The sequence below is a fragment of the Chrysemys picta genome, chromosome 1 (genome assembly GCF_011386835.1).
Source record: "Chrysemys picta bellii isolate R12L10 chromosome 1, ASM1138683v2, whole genome shotgun sequence".
Lineage (NCBI taxonomy): Eukaryota > Metazoa > Chordata > Testudines > Emydidae > Chrysemys > Chrysemys picta.
In genome coordinates, this window is record NC_088791.1 from 53,895,285 (window position 1) to 53,920,922 (window position 25,638).

Below are 25,638 nucleotides of genomic sequence, written 5' to 3' on the forward strand. Positions count from 1 at the left end.
CTTGTCTCAGTGCAGTTGTTGTCACATGCACTTTCCTCTAGTACTACTAGAAATTTTCTTTACTGTTTAGGAGAGGAGGAATTTACCTTTATGCGCCAAGTATATGGACATGTGTAAATTTCTGTTTGTTAAGGCTTCTGGGGAGGTTTGAGAGTATAGGGTGTTTGGGCAAAGTGGAGAGGAAGTATGTCTTGCTGCTATGTTATTGGTGGTTTGTTAATTTTTATTTATTGTGCAGTTGGATGATATCTTTTTGTAGTTGTGAATTTAATTATTGGAGCATTTATAGCTGGTTTATGGTAACTTTTTTGGTATTGTTAGATGAAAATATTTTGTTTAGATTTGTGAATTTGTAGAACTTTATTGATGCAGCTCATCCAGCTAGTTATTCAATACAACGCAAATCTACACCAAGCAGAAGAGGGTGGTATAATGAAGAACTAAATCTGAGTCCATTCAGTTGCATCATAAAGGGTTTGTATGATATCCATGCCATTGCGGAACGGGAGAGTAAAGAGTCATGTTCCTTTTCCACCAGGACTTCCATAAAATATCAGCCTTCAGTACTGGTTCAGTTAGTGAGCCATCTAACCAGTCTAGACAACTGTAAAGTTCCACACTTAAATGCTACATGCTATAAGAATGCTAAAAGAATGAAGTGTATCAGAGACAGTCTCTATCAAACCAGCTGGAGATAAAAGGTGAAAAACACTTCACCTTTCCAAACAGAATTTAAGCTAGTGTTTCTAACAGAGGTACTGGAAGCACAGAAGGAAGCATATGATGTGGACTTGTGGTTTTCATTGCTAGTAAAAGCCAGAGGAGAATACTTAGAGCCACTGTTGACAGCTGTTCCCTCAAGGAAGGTTTATTTCCATCATCTCTATAACATGCATCAATCTGTCTCATGGTCAAGAAACAATCATTTAATTCCACCAAGCATGTCAACTACTCTTCAGTCACTAATCTTTCTCCCTCTTGTGGTAAATTCATTTAAGTTGGTGGCTAGCAAACTCTAGCAGCTCGTCACTACCACCAACATTCTAGACACCTTCCAGTCTGTTTCAGGTCTTCATTTAGCAAGGACAGCCCTAGTTGCACTGTCAAGTGATCTCAGTACTATGGACAGAGACTATTAGTGAATTGGAGAGTTTTCTAGTTGGGTTCTGTTGGGATTGATACTAGTCCCAACACTTTTCAACATTTTTATCAATGATCTGGAAGTAAATATAATATCGCTGCTGATAAAATTTGCAGATGACATAAAGATAGTAGTAAATAATGATAGGGCAGCCATACAGAGTAATCTGGATCCCTTGGTCAGTTGGACCAATTCAAACAAAATGTGTTTTGATACTGCCAAATGCAAAGTTCTACATCTAGAAAGAAGGAATGCAGACCCTGCCTATAGAATGGGGTTTTGGATTCTGGAAAGCACTGATGCTGAAAAGGATCTTTCCTGTGTATACAGCATTTATTAGACTGATACTGGACTACTGTGACCAGTTCTGTTGTCCACATTTTAAAAAGTATGTTGAAAAATCCCCCAAAGAGCCACAAAATTTATTCAAGGGCTGGGAAAATGCCTTAATGCGAGACTTACAAAATTCAGTCTGATTACTTTATCAGAAAGAAGATTGAGAGGTGACTTGATCACAGTGTATAAGTATCTTTATGTGGAGAAAATATTGGGTACTAAATTGGTTGTTGGGTTTTAAATCTAGAGGAGAAAGGCTTACCAAGAACCAATGACTGGAAGCTGAAGCCAGACACATTCAAATTAGAAATTGGGCACAGATTTTTTAACAGAGAGGGTGATTAACCACTGAAACAAATTTCAAAAAGGAAGTGGTGGATTTACCATGTCTTAAAGTTTTTAAATCAAGACTGCATGCCTTTCTGAAAGATCTGTTTTAGCCAAACACAATTTATAGGGCTTTAAACAAATGAAAAGTAGGTGGAAATTTTATGTCCTGTGATATATAGGAGATTGCACCAGGTGATCTAGTAGTCCCGTCTCTTCTTAAACTCTATAAATGTAAGGTCAAGCATTTTTATAAGAATTGAACCCTTACAACATCCCGATGAAGCAGGGAAGTTGTATGTTGTATATCACAGAACAGTAGAACTCCCCAATTCTGCGCACACTGATTTTATGAACAGCCAGTTACATGAACTATTTTTACCCAACAAGAAGAAAAACCCATATCCCTCATCTGTGTTCACATATATGTTCTTGGGCAGTGAGCAGAGGTCACCCACACTCTGTGTTGGGTATATTTACCTTCCCACGCTCGGGTGAAGGCACCTTGGTATCAGATGACTCCTGCTTTGAAAAGGTAATGTGTGAGCATCGCTGTGTTCTTCAGTGTTCTCTTTCATGATGGCCAAGAAACACTGTACATTTTGTTACCCTTTTTTATGTGCATTATCATTGAATGATTCATAAGTTAACTTATGCACAGTAGTAACTAATTTTGAGATATGACATTTTATAAACTTTTCATTTTAATGAACTCAATCTCCAATTAGTTCATAAAATAGGAGTTGTATTGTGTATTGTTTGGTGATGTGTGCTCCTGGTTCATTAAACGGTGTACAGACTTCAATTTATGATATATATACTATGTTTTATATGAAACAGCTAACAGTATATTTTATGACCAATCATTGTTCTTTAATATGCTAGTCAATATTTAGCAAATGTGCATCAGTAAGATATCTGAGTATTTTCTCAATATTTAGTATGCAGCCACTAATTCAGCAGTAACTACCAACCAGCTGACCATTTCTTGTTGATTAATGAGTGGCTGAGAGGAGTTGCTAGCTCAAGATAATCAGCCCATTAACCCCAGCATATCATTAATCCCAAAGAAATGCCCTGAACAAACATTGCTATTTGAAAAACTTTTTTTTTAATGTTTAACTTCTAAAAGCAATAGCATTCATATGCCTAGTTAAGAATTTGTAGAGTGACATTTGTGTGTGACATCCATAGATGTTTGTTCATTTGTGTGTTACAGTATCAGCCAGTATTCATGAGAAAATGGTTTTCAAGACAGGATTTATTATATGGGACAGTATATCATTTTAGTAAGAGAACCAATTTTTATCTGAATAGAATTCTTTACATTTTTAATTTCAATATAACAATTATCCTACGTATAAGTGTGTACATGAAAGGACTTTCAAGCTTTAGTTATATAGTGTTAATTCATATTCATAAGACCTCTTATTTGTATTTTTGAGTGCAATATTGATTAATCATACTTTCCTTAAATACACAGTATGTACTATGTGAAATTTCAAGAGTTTCAGAAATTCTGTTAATGCTATACTGTGAAACTTAGTCAGTTTACTTTTCTATACATTGTTACTGTCTGCCGAGTTTTCTTCTCAATCGAAGGCAAAATTAAGAGGAGACATTATCTCATCCAGCATAAAGTAATCCTGTCTTTGATCATAATGCAGCTTGTGTGCCATTTACATCCATTTTGTATGATATTTAAAAGTCAGACTAGATAGCAAAGGAGGCTTTTTATACCAGAATTATTTTTGCAATAAGATAAATACATGGAGAGGGAAAAAATTTCCTATTTACGTTTTATTTAATTTGTAATATGATTTTACTTACCATATGCAAAGAATTTTTTTTTAAATAGTTCCTTTAGCCAGTTCTAGTGGCACTAATGTGTTCCATTAAGCAGCCAGATTACAGCAATCACTTCTCAAAGCTCTATTTAGCATTTTTTTCTGGTATTAAACTTTTAAAAATAATAAACTGAATGAAAATCATAGTTTGGTTAATATTATGATGGGTCTTTTACTTATCAATTTACACGGCTACATTTGAGAGCAATTTGAAGGAGGGTCTTTGTCTTTCTGGATGGTAAAAGAATAGGTTTATTCTTAAAATGATGGATGCATTTGGTCCGTGGAAGGAAAGTATGTGTTATCCATCATCAATTAATTCCCTATTTTAGAATACAGCAACACACAGCATACATTATAAATGAATCTGGTGACCTGAAGGCATCTCTATTGTTTAGCAAAAGTGTGTATTCTTTTCAAATAAACTGTGAATGAAATACTTTATTCATATGATAAGGGTTACCTTTAGGCCACTAGATCAATTTGCTATAAAACATACATTTTATTAAGATTAAAAACTACTTTTCCCCCTTCCCCTCTCCAACTGTAACTTTTAAAATGGAACAGTCCTAGCATTAAAATGGAACTATAAGTAGTTAGTTCCAGAGCCTCATGAAAATTTGTATGTCAAGTTTATGGTTTTAAGATAAAAATATCACCACCCCTGGCCGCCCACCACCATCAAAGCAAAAGTGAGGCAATTCTGGCCCTCCATTATTTAGTGTGTGTAATTTCCATTTTCCCTACTTTTGAAAATAGCTTATGGAGGGGACTGACAGTCCCTAAGGATTTCATGTGCCCGCTGGGGAGCTCATATTCAGTAGCACTTCCAAAGTGGTTAAGCTTTGCTATTTTTTTTATTAAAGAAAATATTTTTAAAACTGATTTTTATTCTTCTAGAGCATAGTTCACCTAAAATTATACACCACAAATTAGAAGTTCTTCACACACACATTCAGAAGGAATAGGTAAGAATAATCAGCCTGATGACAATTGGATTGTTTAATGCACTTACATCAGAAGTATGTCCCTATTGGGGGTAATTCAGGGATTAGTTTATGGTATTATTGGATTTGGTTTGTTAGACTCCTTTTATATGTAAAAGAAAAATCTTGAATTCGAGCATATCTTTGAAAAAACTAGGATTTAGCAGACCAGTAATAATTTCCTGAACAAATGTAAGGGCTAGATTGACAAAGAGATTTAAGCACCTAACTGGCTTTCTAGGTAACTAAATCCAACATTTAGGCACCACTGACATTCACAAATCCACACCCAGCTGCTGCCTAACTCTGTAGGCAGCTAAATTTCCCCTGGTGGGCATGTCAAAAATGCCTAAATCCCAATACCACTGAGATATTCAGCACACTACTTCACACCTCAGCCCTAGTAGCATTCTCAAACTGGGCATTTTCTCTGTCTGTGTCACCTGTGGGACCCAATCCATTAAGCATGCTCAGATTATGCCTAATCTGCACAAAAGATAGCCAAGGGAGGCAAGTGTCCTAACCACAAGGCTATTGGGAGTTCAGGGGTTGGGTCTCTCTCTCAATCTCTTCTGTTGGAGCTGTTCCAATCTGTAAAAATAATATTTCTTGGAGTAGGGACATGAATCTGCCTCTCCCACCTGTGAGGTGAATGCTGTAACCACTGGGCTGTAGAGTCGGTCTCTCACTTTCTCTGTCTCTCTCCCCAAACCAGAAATATTGCACATAGTAAAAGGTGCTGCATAAATTTGGTCTCTAGGCTTGGTCCCGTCTTCTGGTCTGAGGATGTCCACTGCCACTTATGCAAGCACATTAACTGAATTTACAATATACTTGGCAGTGCACACTCACTTATTGGAAACTAGGATAGAGTTTTTAATCTATTTAATTTTTTTAGAAAGTAGCCCTTTAACAATGTAGAAGCTTTTCATATGCCTCAACCCAAGAATAAGCCTTAACTTTAATCTCTGTTAATTATGTTGATTTTAGGTTTAGACTTGAAAAATACTTTCGAGAAGTCCTTTCAAAATCTTGCCTTTGCCTGCAATAGTCTTGTATTAGTTCTGTCTCCACGTTTTCACAAATATAATGAAGGAAAACAACAGAGCAAGTCTGTAAAAGTAAACTAGAAATTCAAAGCATGTCTGCACAAGCAGTGAAATGAAATGGTTACTATGGAGCCAACAGACTCAGCTCCCAAATATCAGACTTGGCTGTACCAAGACATATATAATGGTAAATTATTTTTTTCACAGAGCTTAATAGCATTATAGTGAATCTGTGCAGTATACAGGATGCCATAGAAAATTTCAAGGCACAAACTGAGTTTGACAAATTTAAGAAATATAATGACTGGCTATGAACATACATACAAACAAACAGCTGGCTGCCAACAGTGAAGTATGACACAATTAAACTGTAATTAAGTTTCTATTGTTTAGTACAATATGTAATATTGTAATGTATTTTGATTTGATCCTTACTGATTATTTATATACTCTAAGACCAGGATTATTCAAGTGCAGTTTGTGACCTGCAAGGGAAGAGAAGACCTCCCATGAGGTCAACAGTACTTGTTCTGTGCTCTTGAGTTTCTAATGGGGGGGCATAAGATTGCTGTGAATGGGGGGGGTGGAAGGATAGGAGGGGGAGCAAGGGGATCTATGGGGGGGTTAGCAGGGAGAGCAGCCATCTCCACCCTGGAAAGGGGCATCCCAGCAATTCCTATTGCCATTCCTATGGCAGTTCCTTGGCAGCTGGTGCCCTGTGGTGGCTGGCATCCTGTGCTGTGATGCCCCACTGCCTGGGTGACCTGACCTCCACACTGGCACATGTGCTTCTGCCCCTCCCCTGGGCTAGGTGCCTCTGCTGGGACTAGTGGTGGCTAGAAGGCAGAGAGCGGAGAGCTGTTCCTAGTGACCAGCCCAATCCTCGTGCACTGTGGTGGCTGCTCCAGTCTATCCTCTGTGAGATATTGTGGTGGTGGAAAACACTGGGGGGGCAGGGGACATCCATCAGCTGCCACCCTCCAGTATTTCCATTGTGGGGACGCTAGCCTTCTTCCCACCTCATTCCTGTTCCACTGCTTCTGGTTTCTAGCATGTGTGAGATTTCCCTATGACTTTAGAAGTCTGTCTGCCTCCTTTATAATACTTACCCATCCTTGCCACAGTTGACTTTCATATCATAATTTTAATTCTTTACCTTTGAAACCGATAGTAGTTGGCTGGTTAGGGTTGTTTTTTGGGGGGGTGAGGGGGAAAATTGGTTTTCGTCAATTTGGTTTTGTTTGGTTTTTAACTTTAATCCAAAGGATATGCCCACAAAAAATACCTATTCTTACTGCTGCAAACTAGGATCTTGCAGGCTGGTCACAAGAAATCATTTCCTAGGCTACTATGCAGTTACAAGAAAATCTGTTGGGTTTTTTTTTTTTTTTTTTTTTTTAAAAGCTCTGCAAGAGTCTGAGCCCCCTCAAATCTGCACCAGTAAAACTGAAGAGAGGAATGTCCCACAACTATTAGTGAATCTGTTTTGTAACATGGAGAGAAGGTGTGAATTTTGGGGGAGGGGCAGAATGGGTTTAAGAGATTTGAGAACCACTGCTCTAAAGGCCTGGTCCTGAGAAAGACAGGGTGCATGCAAACCCCATCAACTTCAAATATTTAAATTTGACATGTACAAATCAACCAGAAATGCCTAAAATTACCCCTTGTGTGTTGGACTTCAATGGGACTCAGTATCTTTCAGGATCTGTATATGTTGAATTGTGTATATTTTCTATCTCACTTTATGTAAAAGCTTGTACATTTATGTGTATACTGTAAATTTTGGAGGAGCTTTTAAAAACTTGACCATCTCCTTCCAAAAGAATAAATAGGGCAAAACTACAAATGGCTGCATTTAGAATCTCATCCATTTGATTTCCCACACCCTATTTATTGCATCGTATTTGCTTTTTCGTTGTAACTGGCACATACCAGTTCCTTTGGCAGTATCAAGCTGTAACTGCGAGTTCTAGTGCTTTAGAAGTAAAATTCTTATCTTTCCCCCAGACTTGAAATTACTATTCTAACCAAGAGCACACATTCAAAACTTCAAGGAAAAAATCATACATTGTAATGTTTGTTGTTGAATTTTCATGTCACACTAAATAACACTAGATCTATGAATATATTATTAAAAATTAAAAGATAATACTGAATTACTTTTATAAAAGGCTCTGGTAAAATTTGTCACTGTATGAAAAATTGTATATTGTCCAGTATGAAACTAGTTGATTTGCTGTTGAGCAAGGGATGTTAACTGAACACCTATTGGAAAATCTTTTTCAGTACTCATTTACATACTCTTTCCCTGCTGTACCAGTTCATTATGCTCAGTGTTCTGGCAGGAAACCTGACTTACATCTGGACAGGGGTTGCAAAAATCATAATGTTAATAAGTCTGACTTATTCGCTATCTCACTGACTGCAGCAGCATGACAGGATAGAGCATCCTAAGAATGGAGAAGCACCAAAGGGCAGGGATGACTCGTATGTTTGGTTAAGAGAAGAGGGGGACTTGCAGCTGTTGTGAGTGTAAACAAAGGGAAGAGATGTCAAAATGTAGGGCAAGGAAAGACAACATAAGAACCAGAGAGAATAAAGGGAATGAGCCACTTGTCAGCTCTGGCCAATTGCCCAGTAGTCTGATAGAAACCTGGACATTTGCACATACTTTATATGGATGCTTGTTAACCAAATAGTCATTTGAAGAGTGGCAGTAAATTGTAGTCACCCTTTTCATCATGGATTCCAACGTACCAATCCCTATGGGTAATGACCATTTCATTTATATTATGACATGTGATTTAGGCTGACACTAAAGTTCAGCTTCTGAAAATACAATTTTTTAAACAAATGTTCACTTTAAATCTAAACTAACTGATTATATATGCTTCCATGATGTACACAGTATTCTGTATAAATAAAAACATGAGGCTTTATACTGGAATGTGTTCTGTACATTCTGAAAGGAGCTGATCCTCCCCTCACCTCCTGAATTTTACAGGAGTTGAGAAGGCTCAGGCCCACACATGAGGTGCTTGTGAGCTTGGACAATTACACCTTAAATTGGTAATTTTGTTTGGGATATAATTTAATCTTGATGAAAACATTTTCAGTCTGGTAAAGCAAGAACAGGTTTGTTTGAGTTGTTTCTTGATCTTTCCTTAGGATAAGCTGAAAGTTGAGGGAGGCTTTGAGACAGTAGAATGCATGTATGCACAGTGGGTCCATGAAATGTGTGTTATAAGTGTAGATCACTATTTTGAAAACATAAAGAGAGAAATGAATATTTGATCTTAAAGGTAGAGATGTCAGAATGCATGTTAAAGTCTACTGTACATGCTTCTTCTGATACATTCCATACTTCTTGTTGATGCCTTGCATTCACTAATTGTTATACCTGGGAGTATTCAAAAGTTCATCATGGTTTAAGTGCAGCTGATTATACATATAGATGAAAAACAAGCTAGTCTATAGGTTAGAAAATGCAGCTTGTCACCACAGCTGCTAGACTCTTGTACATAGTTCCCACATTCTTTTCACTGATGGCCACTCCACTGTATAATTGTATTGTACTTACCAAGGTGTTTCATAGCCTCATTCCGTTACTTGATTTCACACAATCATGAACTTGTATTGCTCCATCTCTTCAAGCAAGAGTCAAACATCAATAGCTTGGGTAAGTCTTTTCACATACCAGTATACAACCCTTGGCCTGTCATTGGTGTTCTTTGCTGCAGAAGAATGCTGGGAATGGTGATAATTTCACCTCCAATATTCAAATAGATGAAATGCTTCAGAAAGGTGATTGATAAAGGGTTCAAAAAGGCAGACACAGTGGAAACTGGGTCTTTAAATCAAACTGACAAACTTGACATAATTTCTTTTTAAAATAAAGGCAAGAAGTCAAGAGCAAACCTTCAGATTTTGGCCCACAAATATAATCCTTGCACCCAGGGATTGGTCAAGTTTATCCTATTTACTCATCAACTCCTCGTTAATGTAGAACTTTGGCATTTTTACCTGACATTGTTTTAGTACCTCTGCATTTTCTTTAATTTTAGTCTATCTGATATTCCATAGCACTGAAAGGACATGAGCCAAACTGAATGATTAGCCTACCTTTTGGTTTGTGTCTATTATACTAATGCCTGACTTTTAGAAGCTAAGAATGCTTACAACCATGGAAAAAAAGCACTTAAAATAGTAACCAATACGGAACATGCTCAGCAAATGAAGAAAGAAACTAAATGAATATTAGCAGATACCCAAATCAAATTGACAATAAAAATAGAAGGGTAGCCATGTTAGTCTGAATCTGTAAAAAGCAACAGAGGGTCCTGTGGCACATTTAAGACTAACAGAAGTATTGGAGCATAAGCTTTCGTGGGTGAATGCCCACTTCTTCAGACGCAAGTAATGGAAATTTCCAGAGGCAGGTATAAATCAGTATGGAGATAACTAGGTTAGTTCAATCAGGGAGGGTGAGGTGCTCTGCTAGCAGTTGAGGTGTGAACACCAAGGGAGGAGAAACTGCTTCTGTAGTTGGATAGCCATTCACAGTCTTTGTTTAATCCTGATCTGATGGTGTCAAATTTGCAAATGAACTGGAGCTCAGCAGTTTCTCTTTGGAGTCTGGTCCTGAAGTTCTTTTGCTGTAAGATGGCTACCTTTAGATCTGCTATTGTGTGGCCAGGGAGGTTGAAGTGTTCTCCTGCAGGTTTTTGTATATTGTCATTCCTGATATCTGACTTGTGTCCATTTATCCTCTTGCGTAGTGACTGTCCAGTTTGGCCAATGTACATAGCAGAGGGGCATTGCTGGCACATGATGGCATATATAACATTGGTGGACATGCAGGTGAATGAGCCGGTGATGTTGTAGCTGATCTGGTTAGGTCCTGTGATGGTGTTGCTGGTGTAGATATGTGGGCAGAGTTGGCATCGAGGTTTGTTGCATGGGTTGGTTCCTGAGTTAGAGTTGTTATGGTGCGGTGCGTGGTTGCTGATGAGAATATGCTTAAGGTTGGCGGGTTGTCTGTGGGCGAGGACTGGCCTGCCTCCCAAGGTCTGTGAAAGTGAGGGATCATTGTCCAAGATGGGTTGTAGATCACTGATGCGTTGTAGAGGTTTAAGCTGAGGACTGTAGGTGATGGCCAGTGGAGTTCTGTTGGTTTCTTTTTTGGGCCTGTCTTGTAGCAGGAGGCTTCTGGGTACACGTCTGGCTCTGTTGATTTGTTTCTTTATTTCCTTGTGTGGGTATCGTAGTTTTGAGAATGCTTGGTGAAGATCTTGTAGGTGTTGGTCACTGTCTGAGGGGTTGGAGCAGATGCGGTTGTACCTTAGCGCGTGGCTGTAGATGATGGATCGTGTGGTGTGTCCGGGGTGGAAGCTGGAGGCATGAAGGTAGATGTAGCGGTCGGTGGGTTTTCGGTATAGGGTGGTGTTAACATGGCCATCGCTTATTTGTACTGTGGTGTCTAGAAAGTGGACCTCCCATGTAGATTGGTCCAGGCTGAGGTTGATGGTGGGGTGGAAGCTGTTGAAATCGTGGTGGAATTCTTGCAGGGTCTCCTTCCCATGGGTCCAGATGATGATGTCAGTGTAGCGTAGGTAGAGAAGGGGCGTGAGTGGACGAGAGCTGAGGAAGCATTGTTCCAGGTCAGCCATAAAAATGTTGGCATATTGTGGGGCCATGCAAGAGCCCATGGCGGTGCCACTGGTCTGGAGGTATATATTGTCACCAAATTTGAAATAATTGTGCGTGAGGATAAAGTCACAGAGCTCAGCAACAAGTTGTGCTGTGTCATCATCAGGGATACTGTTCCTGACAGCTTGTATTCCATCTGTGTGTGGGATGTTTGTGTAGAGAGACTCTACATCTATGGTGGCTAGCATGGTGTTTTCTGGGAGGTCACCAATGCATTGTAGTTTTCTCAGGAAATCTGTGGTGTCACGGAGATAGCTGGGAGTGCTGGTGGCTTAGGGTCTGAGTAGGGAGTCCACATATCCAGACAGTCCTTCAGTGAGAGTGCCAATGCCCAAGATGATGGGGCGTCCAGGATTTCCAGGTTTGTGGATATTGGGTAGTCGATAGAATAACCCCGGTCGGGGCTCTAAGGGTATGTTGATTTGTTCCTGTGTTAGTGTAGGGAGTGTCCTGAGTAGATGGTGCAGTTTCTTAGTCTATTCCTCAGTGGGATCTGAGGAAAGTGGCCTGTAGAATTTGGTATTGGAGAGTTGTCTGGCAGCCTCCTTCTGGTAGTCGGACCTGTTCATGATGACAACAGCACCTCCTTTATCAGCCTCTTTAATGATAATGTCAGGGTGGTTTCTGAGGCTGTGGATGGCATTGCGTTCTGCACGACTTAGGTTATGAGGCAAGCGATGTTGTTTCTCCACAATTTCTGCCTGTGCACGTCGGCGGAAGCATTCTATGTATAGGTCCAGACTGTCATTTCGACCCTCAGGAGGAGTCCATGTGGAGTTCTTCTTCCTGTGTTGTTGGTGGGAGGGTATCTGTGTATCAGTGCGCTGTTCAGTATTATCTTGAAAGTATTCTTTGAGTCGGAGGCGGCGAAAGTAGACTTCCAGATCACCGCAGAACTGTATCATGTTCGTGGGGGTGCTGGGGCAAAAAGAGAGTCCCTGAGATAGAACAGACACTTCTGCTGGATTTAGTGTGTAGCTGGATAAATTGATGATATTGCTGGGTGAGTTAGGGGTACCCCTGTTTTGGCCCCATGTGGCAGGTAGGATTTTAGACAGCTTACGGTCCTTTTTCCTTTGTAGAGAGGTGAAGTGTGTAATGTAGATCTCCTGTCTTATTTTAGTAAAGTCCATTTGTGTGGAGGTTTGGTTATTTATGAAAGTCTCCAGGTTGGAGAGCTCTTTCTTGATGTTTTTCTGTTTGCTGTATGGGATGCTGATCAGGTGGTTCCTCTGTTTCTTTGATAGTGTATGGCATAATCTCTCACTGTGGTCTGTGCAGTATGTAGATAGCAATGGATTTTTCAACTTCAGTCCATTTGGTATGATGTCCATCCGTTTGCATTTGGAAAGGAAGATATCTGTCTGTATTTGTGCAAGTTTCTTCATGAGGTTGATAGATTTCCATTCCATACTGCTAAAAGCAGGATTAAACAAAGACTATGAATGGCTATCCAACTACAGAAGTAGTTTCTCCTCCCTTGGTGTTCACACCTCAACTGCTAGCAGAGCACCTCACCCTCCCTGATTGAACTAACCTCGTTATCTCCATACTAATTTATACTTGCCTCTGGAAATTTCTATTACTTGTATCTGATGAAGTGGGCATTCACCCACGAAAGCTTATGCTCCAATACTTCTGTTAGTCTTAAAGGTGCCACAGGATCCTCTGTTGCTTAATAAAAATAGATACTCTCAAACTCCAGCCAAGGATTAGTATGTTGTAAAGAAGATTGTGATAATCTCAGTGTTTTATGAATACAATTGAATAAGGAATTATTTTTGCAGTGTCGTGTAGAGTCTCAGACAAACATGAAAAGCTCATCATGATCCCATGAAGTGATCCACTTTATGCAATATTTAGGTCAGTCATTCAGGACTTATGTATTGACTATTTAAAGATGTTTTGTTTCAATGAAAACATTTTAGTTTCCAATCTTCACCAATATGAAGTGAGGAAACAAATTAAATGAACTTTCAGATTCTAAATACTTGATTTAAGTGTTTATTATATAAAGACATTTGGAAATCCTTCATTGTAACTGCATTGTCTATAGCTAATGCCCTGTATACAATGTATATACATGGCTGAAGATCATTGCAGATCATTATTTAAGTGCTGCATAACAGTGCTCCACAATCTAGGATTTTTTTTTTTTAAGTATATAACCCTAACGGTTACAAAGAAAAGTCTCACAATGTGAACCAAATGTAAATTGATATGGTAATGTCTTCCTGAGTCTGCAGAAGGCCTGAAACAATAGCTATGGTAAGTCCGAACATACCTCACTAATGTCAATAAGATGTTAATTCTGAAGCCAAATGATGACATTAACTGTCAACATTTACTCTTTCACTAGTGTTCATTTTAACAGAAACAGCATTCTATTATGTTTTTGTCTTTGTTTAAATTAGTAGCAGATTGGGAACAGGATGCAGTCATGTAACTAGTTCAAGGGGGGGAGAAAGAACCAAACCTTCATACACACACCCCCAATTTGTTTCCTCTGCCCTGGCCCAAAAGGGGGAGGGAAAGAGGAAATACATTGCTCTCCCCACTACCAACATCCATACTTGCTCCAAGATCTCCAAAACTTCCCATGACTCACCCTCAACTGTCTGTATTCAGCGATTAACTTCCAGTTCCTCCTCCCCTTCCCCAACTTCTATAACTCATTTATTAATTGTCGGTACAAAAATTCACAATTTAAAATCGGGGCAACATAAAATAATTGAATTTTTATTAGAATAAACAGCTAGTAGGAATAAGTCTCGTGCCACATAGGATGTGCAACCTTGTTGGTAGTCATGATTACTTTGCCAATTACTTTGATTAGACACAAATAAATGAAATGATTGTTTATAGAACTTCCCTGTTAGTTATTTCCTCTTCAAGTATTGTAACTCCCATTATTTTTAATAGACAATAATTTAGGCTGTTTTAAATCTTACCCTGTTATATAATCACTAGTATTTAAAAAGTATGCATTTTCAGATAAGGTGGCATTACATCCTACTTTTGATATCAGCGCCTGTTTCATGCCCTACCTTTCTTCACTATAGGAGGGATTTTAAAATTTATGTTGAAATCCCGGCCCCATTGAAGTAAACACCCATTGACTTCAATAGTGTCAAGATTTCATCTTTAATATCTCAAATATATATGAGGTAATTTGGGATCTTTGTGTGTGCTCTAATTTTAACTATTCTTTTGGGAAGAGAACCATCGACTAAGCTAAATTTTGGAGAGAATCTTTTTTTGTAAAACTCCCTTTTTCTTCCTTTAGAGCTGCTGGCACCCATATTTGGGCAGCACTTCTCTTGAACCTCAGTCCATAGCCCACTCATGCCTTCAACTTTAAAAATCTGAATTGGAAGCTGTGCACAATTTCTAACTTTGTTTGTATGCAGCTGAAATTGGCTTCCCCTTTTTATAGAATACAAATTTAATCTTTACTCTGTGTGCTCTCAATGCCAGGATCTTTGTAATACAAGTTTTTAGGGGGGAAAAGTGGGTGGGGAGGGAAGGAGTGTGTAAGTATACATACACACACACACACACACTTTTAAAACTCTTTGCATAGGTCTGTTATCCCTGTAAGATACTTCAGGTGCATATTGTGCTGGGAACATTCCAGTGGTTGTGTACATTACCCACTCCTTTGGCCTTGGTCATGGCCACACACCCAGACTTAGTAATATCCCAACATGAAGTTCACTTTAGCATTATTGCTTTAATGGATTTGCCTACTTTACAGGTGATTATAATTCCATTCAGTTTTTGGCAACAAGTCACATATTCTTCTCTACAGCACATGGGGGACGGTTGTGTGTGTGTGAAAATCAGAACTGTAATGAAATGTAAATGAAATTCACTAGAATGAGTAGATGTGATTCAGTTAACATACTCTATTCTAAGATTAAGAAAATAAGCAGGGAAAATACAAATATTGAAGTTTTAGATTAAAGTCTGTGAAGAAGCTAATTATTCATAGGACAACACTATACTTTGGGTTTGGGTTGGGATTTTTTTTGTATAGAACACAGATTAACAATAAATGAGGATCGGGTGTACCAAAACGAGACACTTCGCTTCAGCTGTGTTTTGAGCAAAATGTGCAAACCAGTCCAACAACAGTTCAAAGAGTTTTTGTAGATTCAAATGAAAGCTTAATAAAAAAAAAACCTCATCAAGCCAATAATCCTGTTTTCACAGCACTTATTTATCCATTGCAGCTGTAGTTTAAAAAAAAAAAAGTTTCTGTTGAACGTGAATCTACTCTAAATTATTTATTATTCCAAACTACGCTAGAGTATGAATGCATCTTTGGTTATTCTTGTGATTTGATGGGCCAGTGTTAAGAGCTGATATGTTTTTATTTTACATTGTACTGTAACTATAATCTCTATTTACATTATTTAAATATTATTGGACATGATTTTGTTAGGTTTTATTATTGTAGTTTAAATCCAATCCCAGGCCCTAGACGGCTCTCTCATCAGTTAAAAGTGCAGTCCTTATCCACTAAAATCAACTCCAACAAAACACCAACTAAACCTCATACAGACAAGCGCTAATATGCACAAATAAAATTTCTCCTCAGATTCCAAGAAAAAGCTCCATTTCCTTAGTCTTTTCCAGTGCCTGCTCAGAACAATGGGCTTGTACCATGCCTAGAAGGAAAGCAGATTTGGGCTGTTTTGAACAAGGGGGAAGTGAATTCCAAATGTGAGGGGCTTTAGGAAAGCACTTGAGCACATTCCTGAGTTGGGAAAAAGGTCCCATAACTCATCACAGCAGCACATTGAAGAAAGATTGTAGGTTCGTAGTGGTGTAATGTTGACACACACGCATTATTGGACTGCATCTCTGCAGTAAGAAGAGGTTGTAAGCTACCCTCCTCTAGTATCTGTTTTCACTCTATTAATCAAGCGACTGAGGCTTTGTCTACACTAGTCCTTTTGTCGGTAAAACTTTTGTTGGTCAGGGATGTGAAAAACACACACACACGACCGACAAAAGCATCGGTGTGGAGATGCTCTCCTGCTGACATAGCATAGAGTGGCTACACAGGAGACCTTACAGCAGAGCTGCTGCAGTGGTACAGCTGTGCCGCTGTAAGGTCTGTAGTTTAGACAAAGCTGTGGTATCTGATCCTGCCCCCACTATAGTCTAATTCATTTTAGTGGAAGCAGAATCAGGCCCTTAAACAGGTCACAATTCGACGGAGCTATTAACGTGCTTTGAGTAATGGTTAGTTGGGCCAGACACAAATAGAGCTACAATCACAGGGAAAAAAGACTACTTGCCTCGTATCAAAATTCAGCTTTCAGAACTAGGAGGTCCACTTTCATTAAAATAATCTGCCCTCCAACAGGAGAGTTTATTGGGGTTTTAAACCATTGGTGTGAGTCTTAGCTGTGATATAAATCCAACATTCACACCAGAGTAAAAGGTGTTATTCCAAGATGAGTGTCTATCACAGTTATAACATATCTCTAAGCTTCAAGGGTGAAATAAATGTACAATAACTGATATGTACTTGCAATGAGAAAATAACTGGTTGAAAAAAAGTATCAAATTTAGTGGCAAATTGGTCTGTTTTCTCCAGAGATAACTCAGTTTTACATAGCCAGTGAGAATGTTATTATTTGGAACTTTTAAATATATCATTAAATGCAGAAATATTAAAAACCATGCTTCTACCCAAAAGAAACCTGTACATTTACAAGGAATTCAAATTCAACTGCTGCTTGTTGAACTTGATTATGTTTTCCATTTTGACTGGACTACTTCAGACTTTCACAGTATTTTTATTTTTGTGATGGTTTTTCCCCATGTATGAAGTCCTTTTCAGCATTTGGATTTTATATCAAATTCTTTTGGTTGGTTTGAAAGATGAAAAATATGTTTGAGTATGTGTCACAGTTATTGTAAGGGCTAATTGCTTAGTAAAGGATAATGTGACATCAGCTCCAGTGAAGTAGTTTTCCAAGTGCATAAGTGTTTAGTGACTCACTAGTCTTGGTAAACTTTTAAAGGTTATTTTACAGTTAGTAGAACACATTTTGATTCCAGAAAATATTTAGTTCCTTTTTTAAAAAATATTGAAACATTTGAAATTGCATGTGAAGTAGCTTTGTAGAACAAGCCAATTTCAGGCAATCAGACTATTTTCTGCAAAAAATCTGATTTGATTGTATGAAATTGTAGCAAGGCTTTTATTTGACCACTATCTGGAAAAGGGCTTGCATTTTTGTATTGTTTCTTAAATGTTTTTGACATAAAATTTAATTATGTCACTGAAATATACATATTAACACACACAATCCTGTTAAGAAAAGCACCACTGTGGTTGCAGCAAAATTTGCATTGGTTATATGTGTAATCATATTAGCACTTGAAGAACAACCTTTGGGGCACCTGAAAGTGAAAAGTGTCTATATCTTGTCTGCTTTTTGAGGACTAAAATGGCTTCAGACATTTTCTGCAGTACATATATTTTATTATAGTATTTTTACAGACAGGACTTTGGTAGGACTCAAGTGAGTTAATCCTCTTCTCTGAATGCATAAAATATAATTGTCATAAGACATCAGCCATCATATTTTTCTCTATTTATAAAATTTTTTAGATCTCTACAGTCTATAAATGCATCTAGTAGTTATAGTGCCATAATACATATTTATAGCCTTGTAACTACAGTCTATTAATACACCTTGTAGTTCTAGTGCCATTATATGTATTTATAGTCTTGTAATTCATTTTTCCAACTTTGATTTTGCATAATTTGATTTTTCTATTATTTAAATAAAAAGGAAAATGCCCCTTTTGCTTCTGCAGTTCTCCATACAGCTCCCCTTATCCCTTTGTTCTCCTTCAAACTTCCTCCCTTTCTCTCACACTTCTTCCAAAGCTGCACAGCTTTTAACATTCGTCTTTTCTTTAACAAACAAAAACTTGGAAGACATATCATGATCCCTATTTAAAATGCAATGGTTAAGGGTTAGAGACTTGAACAGAATAATATTGGAAGCCAGAGCAGCAATGCATAATATGTGGTAAATCTTTATTACATCCTTTGGTGTTCATTGTAATAATGATCACAGTGAATTGTTCTGATTTTACTGTAACTGTAATAACTCTGTTGCTATTTAACATTATTTGATGTCCACTTATTAGAAAGTGGTGTGGGTCCTGAAATAGGAAAGTATCCCAACTCAGGACAGGCACTTACGCACATGCTTAAATGCCATTAGAATCAATGGGATTTAAGTACATGCTTAAAATAATAATGTAATCTTTGAACAGGGTTATGTTAATGCAAAATAGGAGCCTTTTAGTTCATGCCTGCAGTGGCCACAGTACTTAAACAACTTAATTTGTATATTACAAATATCGTACATTTCACAGTATAGCCAATACAATTGTGCAATTACACAACATTACAACTTGTCAAAGCTGCAAGATAAAACAATATTACACAGGGATAAAATCATAGGATGAGAGTACCAATTTAAAAAACTCACATGGTACACCGACATCTTGAATACTGCGTGTAGATGTGGTTGCCCCATCTCAAAAAGATCTATTGGAATTGGAAAAGGGCAACAAAAATTATTAGGGGTATCAAACAGCTTCCATATGAGGAGAGATTAATAAGACTGGGACTTTTCAGCTTGGAAAAGAGATGACTGGGGGTGATATGATTGAGAGCTATAAAATCATGACTGGTGTGGAGAAAGTAAATAAGGAAGTGTTATTTACTCCTTCTCAAAGCACAAGAACTAGGGGGTCACCAAATGAAATTAATAGGCAGCAGGTTTAAAACAAACAAAAGGAAGTATTTCTTCACATAACACAGTCAACCTGTGGAACTCTTTGCCAGAGGATGTTGTGAAGGCCAGGATTATAACAGTGTTCAAAAAAGAACTAGATAAATTCATGGGGGATAGGTCCATCAATGGCTATTGGCTAGGATGGGGAGGGATGGTTTCCCTAGCCTCTGTTTGCCAGAAGCTGGGAATGGGCGACACAGAATGGATCACTTGATGATTACCTGTTCTGTTCATTCCCTCTGGAGTACCTGGCATTGGCCACTGTCGGAAGACAGAATACTGGGCTAGATGGACCTTTGGTCTGACCCAGTATGGCCACTCTTATGTAAATTGGCAAAGAAGGGAATGAGAAAGGTTGTCCCTTAGAAAATACAATCTTAATTTCTCAATTACTGAGGGACAGTCTTTGCTCATTGCTATATTTGCTTTCCACAACCAAATCTCTGTATAATTTTTCATGAGTGATATACCTGAATATTTGGATACTAATATCTAAACTATATATTTTAGATTTATTAATCTAAATTCGGGTTATTGCTGATTATGTATTGTATGACTTCTAAATGAACCGTTGTACTTTTGGATAATCTAAGCACCAGATGTACAGACACTCTTTCTTTAATCTGTGTATTATATAATTTTAACAGTGGCTTTAATAGAATTCCCCTTTAATAGAATTGGATGCAACACTTCTTGAGTTAGGAACTTGTCATCTATAATTTTTAGAAATCCCAAGGATGTTTTAGTATAGGCAGCATGAGATCTCCATGGTGATCCAGTTTTTTCCCCCTACATGTTAAAGATACGTGCTTAAGGAACCCGTCATCCTTCTTCTCTAGTGTGATTTTGGTGGTCTGTAGCAGGCCCCAATTGGTAACAACTCATCTTGTGTGTTATCTATTAGGACAATGATCCATAAGCATTCAGGAAAATTTTGTTTCAGAGTTGTCAGTGACTCAAACAGGTAATGCCATTTTTGACATAGAGTGCCAGTGCCTCTCCCTCTCCCTGGTTTCTGCTCTCTCTGATTCCTTTGTTACCACTTCCTTTTCTTTCCTTGAATCTGGGATGGTGATGCTTCCTGAATCTGGCTGTCAAAGCGCTCTTCAGCTTTGATCATGCTCTGCAGAGTCAGTATTTGTTCTTCCCAACCACAAATCTTGTCTTCCAGCACAGCCACCAACTTGCACTTCATACAGAGTGTCACAGTTAAAAGCTAACTGCACCTCTGTTCCCTTCCTGGTTTCTCTGAATATAACCCTTTATGTGTCAGGGCTCGGGCCTTTACCTATCCTGGGATGGAATTCCACTATTCTCCCACTCTTAGACTGTGTCCTGGACTATGGTACCCTATGTATAAATCATGCTTACCCAGTTCTCCATTACAGAGTCTGTGACCAATAGTATATAGCATCTGTCATGATCAAATGACCTTATTAAAACCCAAGTATTGTTTATTTTAACAGTAGGGAAAAAGCATTTAGAGAAAGGGATTTTGAAACCATCTACAGATGTCTGTCTTACCTTAAAGGCTTGCCATCCCTTTAAGGTAACCTAGCAGGCCCAGTTTCTTCAGACACCACAGCAGGTGCCTATTTCTCATCCTGGTTTCCCCAAACAACTCCCCTCCCTCCCTCCCTCCCTCCCTCCCTCCCTCTCTCTCTCTCTCTCTCTCTCTCTAGTCCCCTTTTTTTAAACTGCTGGTCCTTTTGATCTTTTATGCTCCCCAGTTTTTTCCTGGCATTGTCTCTTAACAATCCTCAACTGTTTGCTGAGAAGTGGTTTAACTTGAGCCATTCTCTCATTTCCTGCTTGTTTTCATTACAGACCTCTATTAAGCTAAACCACTATATTCATACAGTAAACATCCCAATAATAGATTGATGTACAATATTTGTGAATTATTACACAGTATCTCCAATTTCTTCACATGGAGGAAGTCCCTTTTGGCTTCATGCGGGAAAGCAAGTACGGCATAGTCCTTGCAGGTCACTGTCTCCTCCTTGCCATTGCATTATTGAACTTAGACCTGTACCTAGAGCACCTCTTGCATTCCCTTCAAAACTGCCATTTGCCCTTCCTGTATGCCTGTTTAGCAACTGACTTCTGTACTAAGCCTCACTGCTTGAATCCACCCCCTCAAAAAGAGGGAGGGATTAACCACACAAAGACTTCAAACGCAGGGGGGTAGGGGCTGATCACAGACGCAAGGTTCCAGCCACATGGTCCTCGCAGAGATACAAATCAATCCTGTCTCACCTGTCCTATTCAGGTCCCAGAAGCCAAACCACAATGACCCTCATGGAGACCAAACCACAGACCAATCACAACACTCACCAAGTTCCCATTTGTTCTGTTTCATTGATTTGTCGTGTTTCAGTTTTGCAGTATTAATTTATAATGAAAATGCAAGCAGCTTAATATAATATTAATTTGTAGGATGGAGGCCTGCTTCTGAATAATCCCACTGCTTTGGCTGTCCATGAGAGCAAATGCCTTTGGCCAAATGTCCCACTGCAGTGCGTAATATCGTTGGGCACTGGTAGATATGAAAGCGAGAGGAAGAACAGCATCACGTACACAAGTTTGAAAACCAAACTTACAAATGTTATCAGCAGTGCAACTGACACAGAAGGTTAGTATCTAATGATTTGTCGTCTTGTCTCTAATTGTTTTTAACTATTTATGGTTCTCAGGATGTCACTTGTTATCATTAGAAATACAGTACATCAGAAAACATATAATACCATGAAAATATATGCAATAAAGAAAATGTAAATGTGTCTTGTGCATTTTTAGTCCAGGGAAAATTTCATAACCTTTTTTTCAAATTGGGATTACATTGTTAATCTCTTGCCTGCCATATGCAGTTGGATTTCAGGTTTAGTGTAGATGAACAATCAGTTTAGACCAAAGCAGGAAAATGGAGATTTAAAGAATAATTTTTTTCAGTAATTTGTTTTCACCATACGTCATAAATATTTCCATTTTCTTGCTATATTTTAAATTTATCATTTTCCCTCTCTTTATTACCTCTGATATTGGCTTTTTATTTTTAGTTATTATTATGGATGTACTGGGTAATTATAGAGCTTGTGAAATATGCATTTAAATTATTTCTCTGAGTCTGCACCTTGAGTATGCTATTACTAAGCTGTCTTTAATTGATGAATACATCACATCTCAACAATGTAACCATAATGCTGATGAGGCATTAGGAATACAAAACTACATCAAGAAAGGTTACAAACCCTAGAAATCAGAATAAGAATTTGGCTGAGAATTATAGTAATCAAACAGTGTTTGTTTGTTTGTTTGTTTTAACTTGGCCTTCAGAAGAAGAGCAATCCTGGAAATCATTTCAGGAGTAAAGAAAATAGGGGACACTTTCTGTGTATATAGTTTCAACTGTTCGCAGAGAAATATTAAAGCAGTTGATCCAGAACATTGATTTGTCTTCTGAAACTTGTGACACTTTTAAAAACGCCCTCTTCACTCTAAGGACCAAGTTCTGTCTGTCAATGAGTGTGTCTTTGATGTCAATGGGAGCCATTCACACACCTCTGAGAGCAAAATCTCACCCAGGCATGGGAGCACAATAGAATTACATAATTAGATGGTCGTACCTTTCTCCATTTTATAAGCTGCAGAAATGTGGATTCTGAAAGAATGTTTTGTCCGTATCAACACTTATTGGAAACCCAGACTCAGAGTGAACTGATACACAGTGATTTAAAAAGTACCCACACGTCTTTATAGTTCTCCTGCTGCTTAGTTCCATGTAGGAGCAGAGCAACAATGTGAGACTACTCAGTAAGGCAAGCCGGATTTGGTCTCTTATTAATTTTACTTTGCCTCTCATCAGTGTAAAATGGTGAAGTGGAGAGGTAGCTGAGTTGTTCACCTAGTGTAGAAGTAGGAAAGGAAGAGAAGCTTATCTAAGCAATTTGGTGATATGAGAGCTACTATGGCTAAGAAACAGTGGAGAGGGAGGAGAGATTGAAGGAGGTGATTGGTGGGGGTGAAGCTGCTGTGAAGTTAATTAGTCTGCAAAAGCAAGCCGAATTTGTAGGACTGCTTTTCCCTTGATTTGTCAGAAACTTAATTAGGATTTAACATTTTACTATCTTTGTTTTAAACCAGAAGTCCATACTATGTTGGATGGCCTGTTACCTCCAGACACCTATTATTTAATCCTCTGATGAATGAAGACATACCTCTGGATGAAAATCGGAAGGAAAAACTCAATCAGTTGCGGACAGATGGAATACGGTATTTAGAACGAAATGAAGAAAAAATTAAAAAAGCTGCCAAAATCCTAACACAAGAAAAAACAGTTTTGCAGAAATTGAATGAGTGGATAAGGTTAAAAGCCTATATGTGTGAAGGACTTCCATTTTTTTCCAAACTGTGATATATAATTAACGAAAACTCATATATACCGTTCCAGAGAATCCAGCCAATTCTATAAGGGATCTGTGCATACATCGTTACTGTATAATTCTGAATAGCTGTCAAAGTCCAGGGAATGCTGGAGAAAGCACTTCTCAGTCAAGCACTGGTATAGTGCTGCCTGCTTTGTACACACATCCTTGGAATAAGGTTTCGTGGTGTTCCTTTTTTGAGATTTAGAAACATTACTGTTGTACTGGTTAATTTTAGTGAAATACTGGTGTTTTTTTTTGACTGTTCATGCAGGCCTATTTTAGATTCATTACACCTAGCTCACTTTGTACCACCTAAGATTAACAATTATGAAAAACAAATGTGCTATACATTTTTGTAAATATATACCATAATCATGTTGACAGTAACACATTGTTTATTTACCTATTACTGAATTTAAAATAAAAACAAAAATCAAACTGATTTCTATAAGTATATTGTAGTCTCTGCAATATATACTACAAGCTGGTTTACTGCCAGTGAAGGTAATATCCTTTCAGTTTATGAAAACCTAAAGCTGGGCCCACGTAAATGCACTTTTCCATTTCAAAGATAATGTTAAAATAATTTGTTTTTAATATGCATTTTTTGTGTGTAACAGTTAACTTTGTCCAGTAAGATGTTTGCTGATTATAAAATACTCAAAATCAACCAGTATTTTTTCTGTAATTTTAAGATGTGCTGTGCATTAACTTTTATAGGTTCAACTCCAGAATAAATTATTCGTTGTTTGAAAATAACTCTCAAACCTCATCCCAGCAAATATTCTTGTCACATAATAAAGGAAAATAAACTCTTGAAATAATCCACTTCTCATGCTGCAGTAGTGACTTTCTTAACATATTGAAATCTCAGAATCGGATAGCACCAAACCTTAGAAATCAGTGTATATACTTTTCCTGTAAAGATGATGCATGGAGTAAATAAGTTCAAATAAAATGTATTTTCTTTTATGCCTTGAAATCCATGTGTGCATTCCCCCAGTATTCGGTTGACACTAGTGTTGTGTGTTTATATGTAGCTTAAAAGGTTGCTTTTGGAAAAAATATTTTGTTTTAATTTTATTATACCCATCTTTGTGGCCCATTCCACTAGCCTTATTTATATGATTTCTGTGAGAATATGTTAAAGAAAATGACAAGTATAATTGGACCCCTAGAAACGGTGTAGCTGTGTGAAGATTTGGGGAATCTGTCTATGTACAATTTATGAATTCCAGTTTGAGATTATAAACTCTGTGTGTGTCGTTATCAAACTACAAACTTCATTTTGGAAGTGGAGCTAGCATGCCTTCTCTGTTGTCTTTTTTTCCTCCATGTTATACTGAAATTCCAAGGGGTAGTGTCACAGGGCTAACGATGGAGGATCATTAAACTTTGATGGTCCTCTAGTCTCATAGACGCACCCTGGCACAGAGAGTTAGTTTCTGTCCAAAAGAACCAGTCTGCCCAGACAGAGCAGGGGGTCACCTGACAAAGGGTACTGGCAGTTATTATATTAAAAAAAAAAAAAAAAGGTCTTTTGCAGGGCATTTAGAGAGGGAGAAGAGACCAGAAGCAAAAGGCCGGGTGCCAGAGTAAGAGGAGACTCTATATTCCAGGGGAGAAGCCATGTGCAAGATGAAAGTAGGAGAGGAAGGATCCATTACTAGGCTCCTTAAGAGACGGACCTAAGCCCAAAGAACACTTGAAGTGAAGAAACAGAGGCAGGGAATAGCAGATAGGTGTTTTAGTATTTTGTTTAAATCTGTATATTTTTATGCTATATAAAGTAACAGTAATTGTGTTAAAACTTTGCAAAGCCCTATGTGTTGTGTGCTTCAACTATTGTGTTTCTGGAGTGGTAAGTAGTAAACCAGAATGCCCACAAGGTTGAAGCTCTGGGAAAGGGTGTGCTTAAGCTACTGGGGAGTTTGAGGGAGGCAGCAGTAGTCTTAGGACAAAGGCAGTGGGGCCTCAG

The 25,638-nt window shown here is 38.1% G+C and overlaps 1 protein-coding gene across 1 annotated transcript in view; it reads left to right on the forward strand.

The window, feature by feature from the left end:
* PNPLA8 (patatin like phospholipase domain containing 8) overlaps positions 1 to 24,966 on the forward strand; it is a 63,238-nt gene extending 38,272 nt beyond the window's left edge. Inside the window, 3 exon segments of the mRNA XM_005297903.5 lie at positions 21,673 to 21,868; positions 23,377 to 23,418; positions 23,421 to 24,966. Coding sequence (XP_005297960.2) covers positions 21,673 to 21,868; positions 23,377 to 23,418; positions 23,421 to 23,647 — 465 coding nt within the window. The 3' untranslated portion in view covers positions 23,648 to 24,966.
* Positions 24,967 to 25,638: the final 672 nt, after the last annotated feature.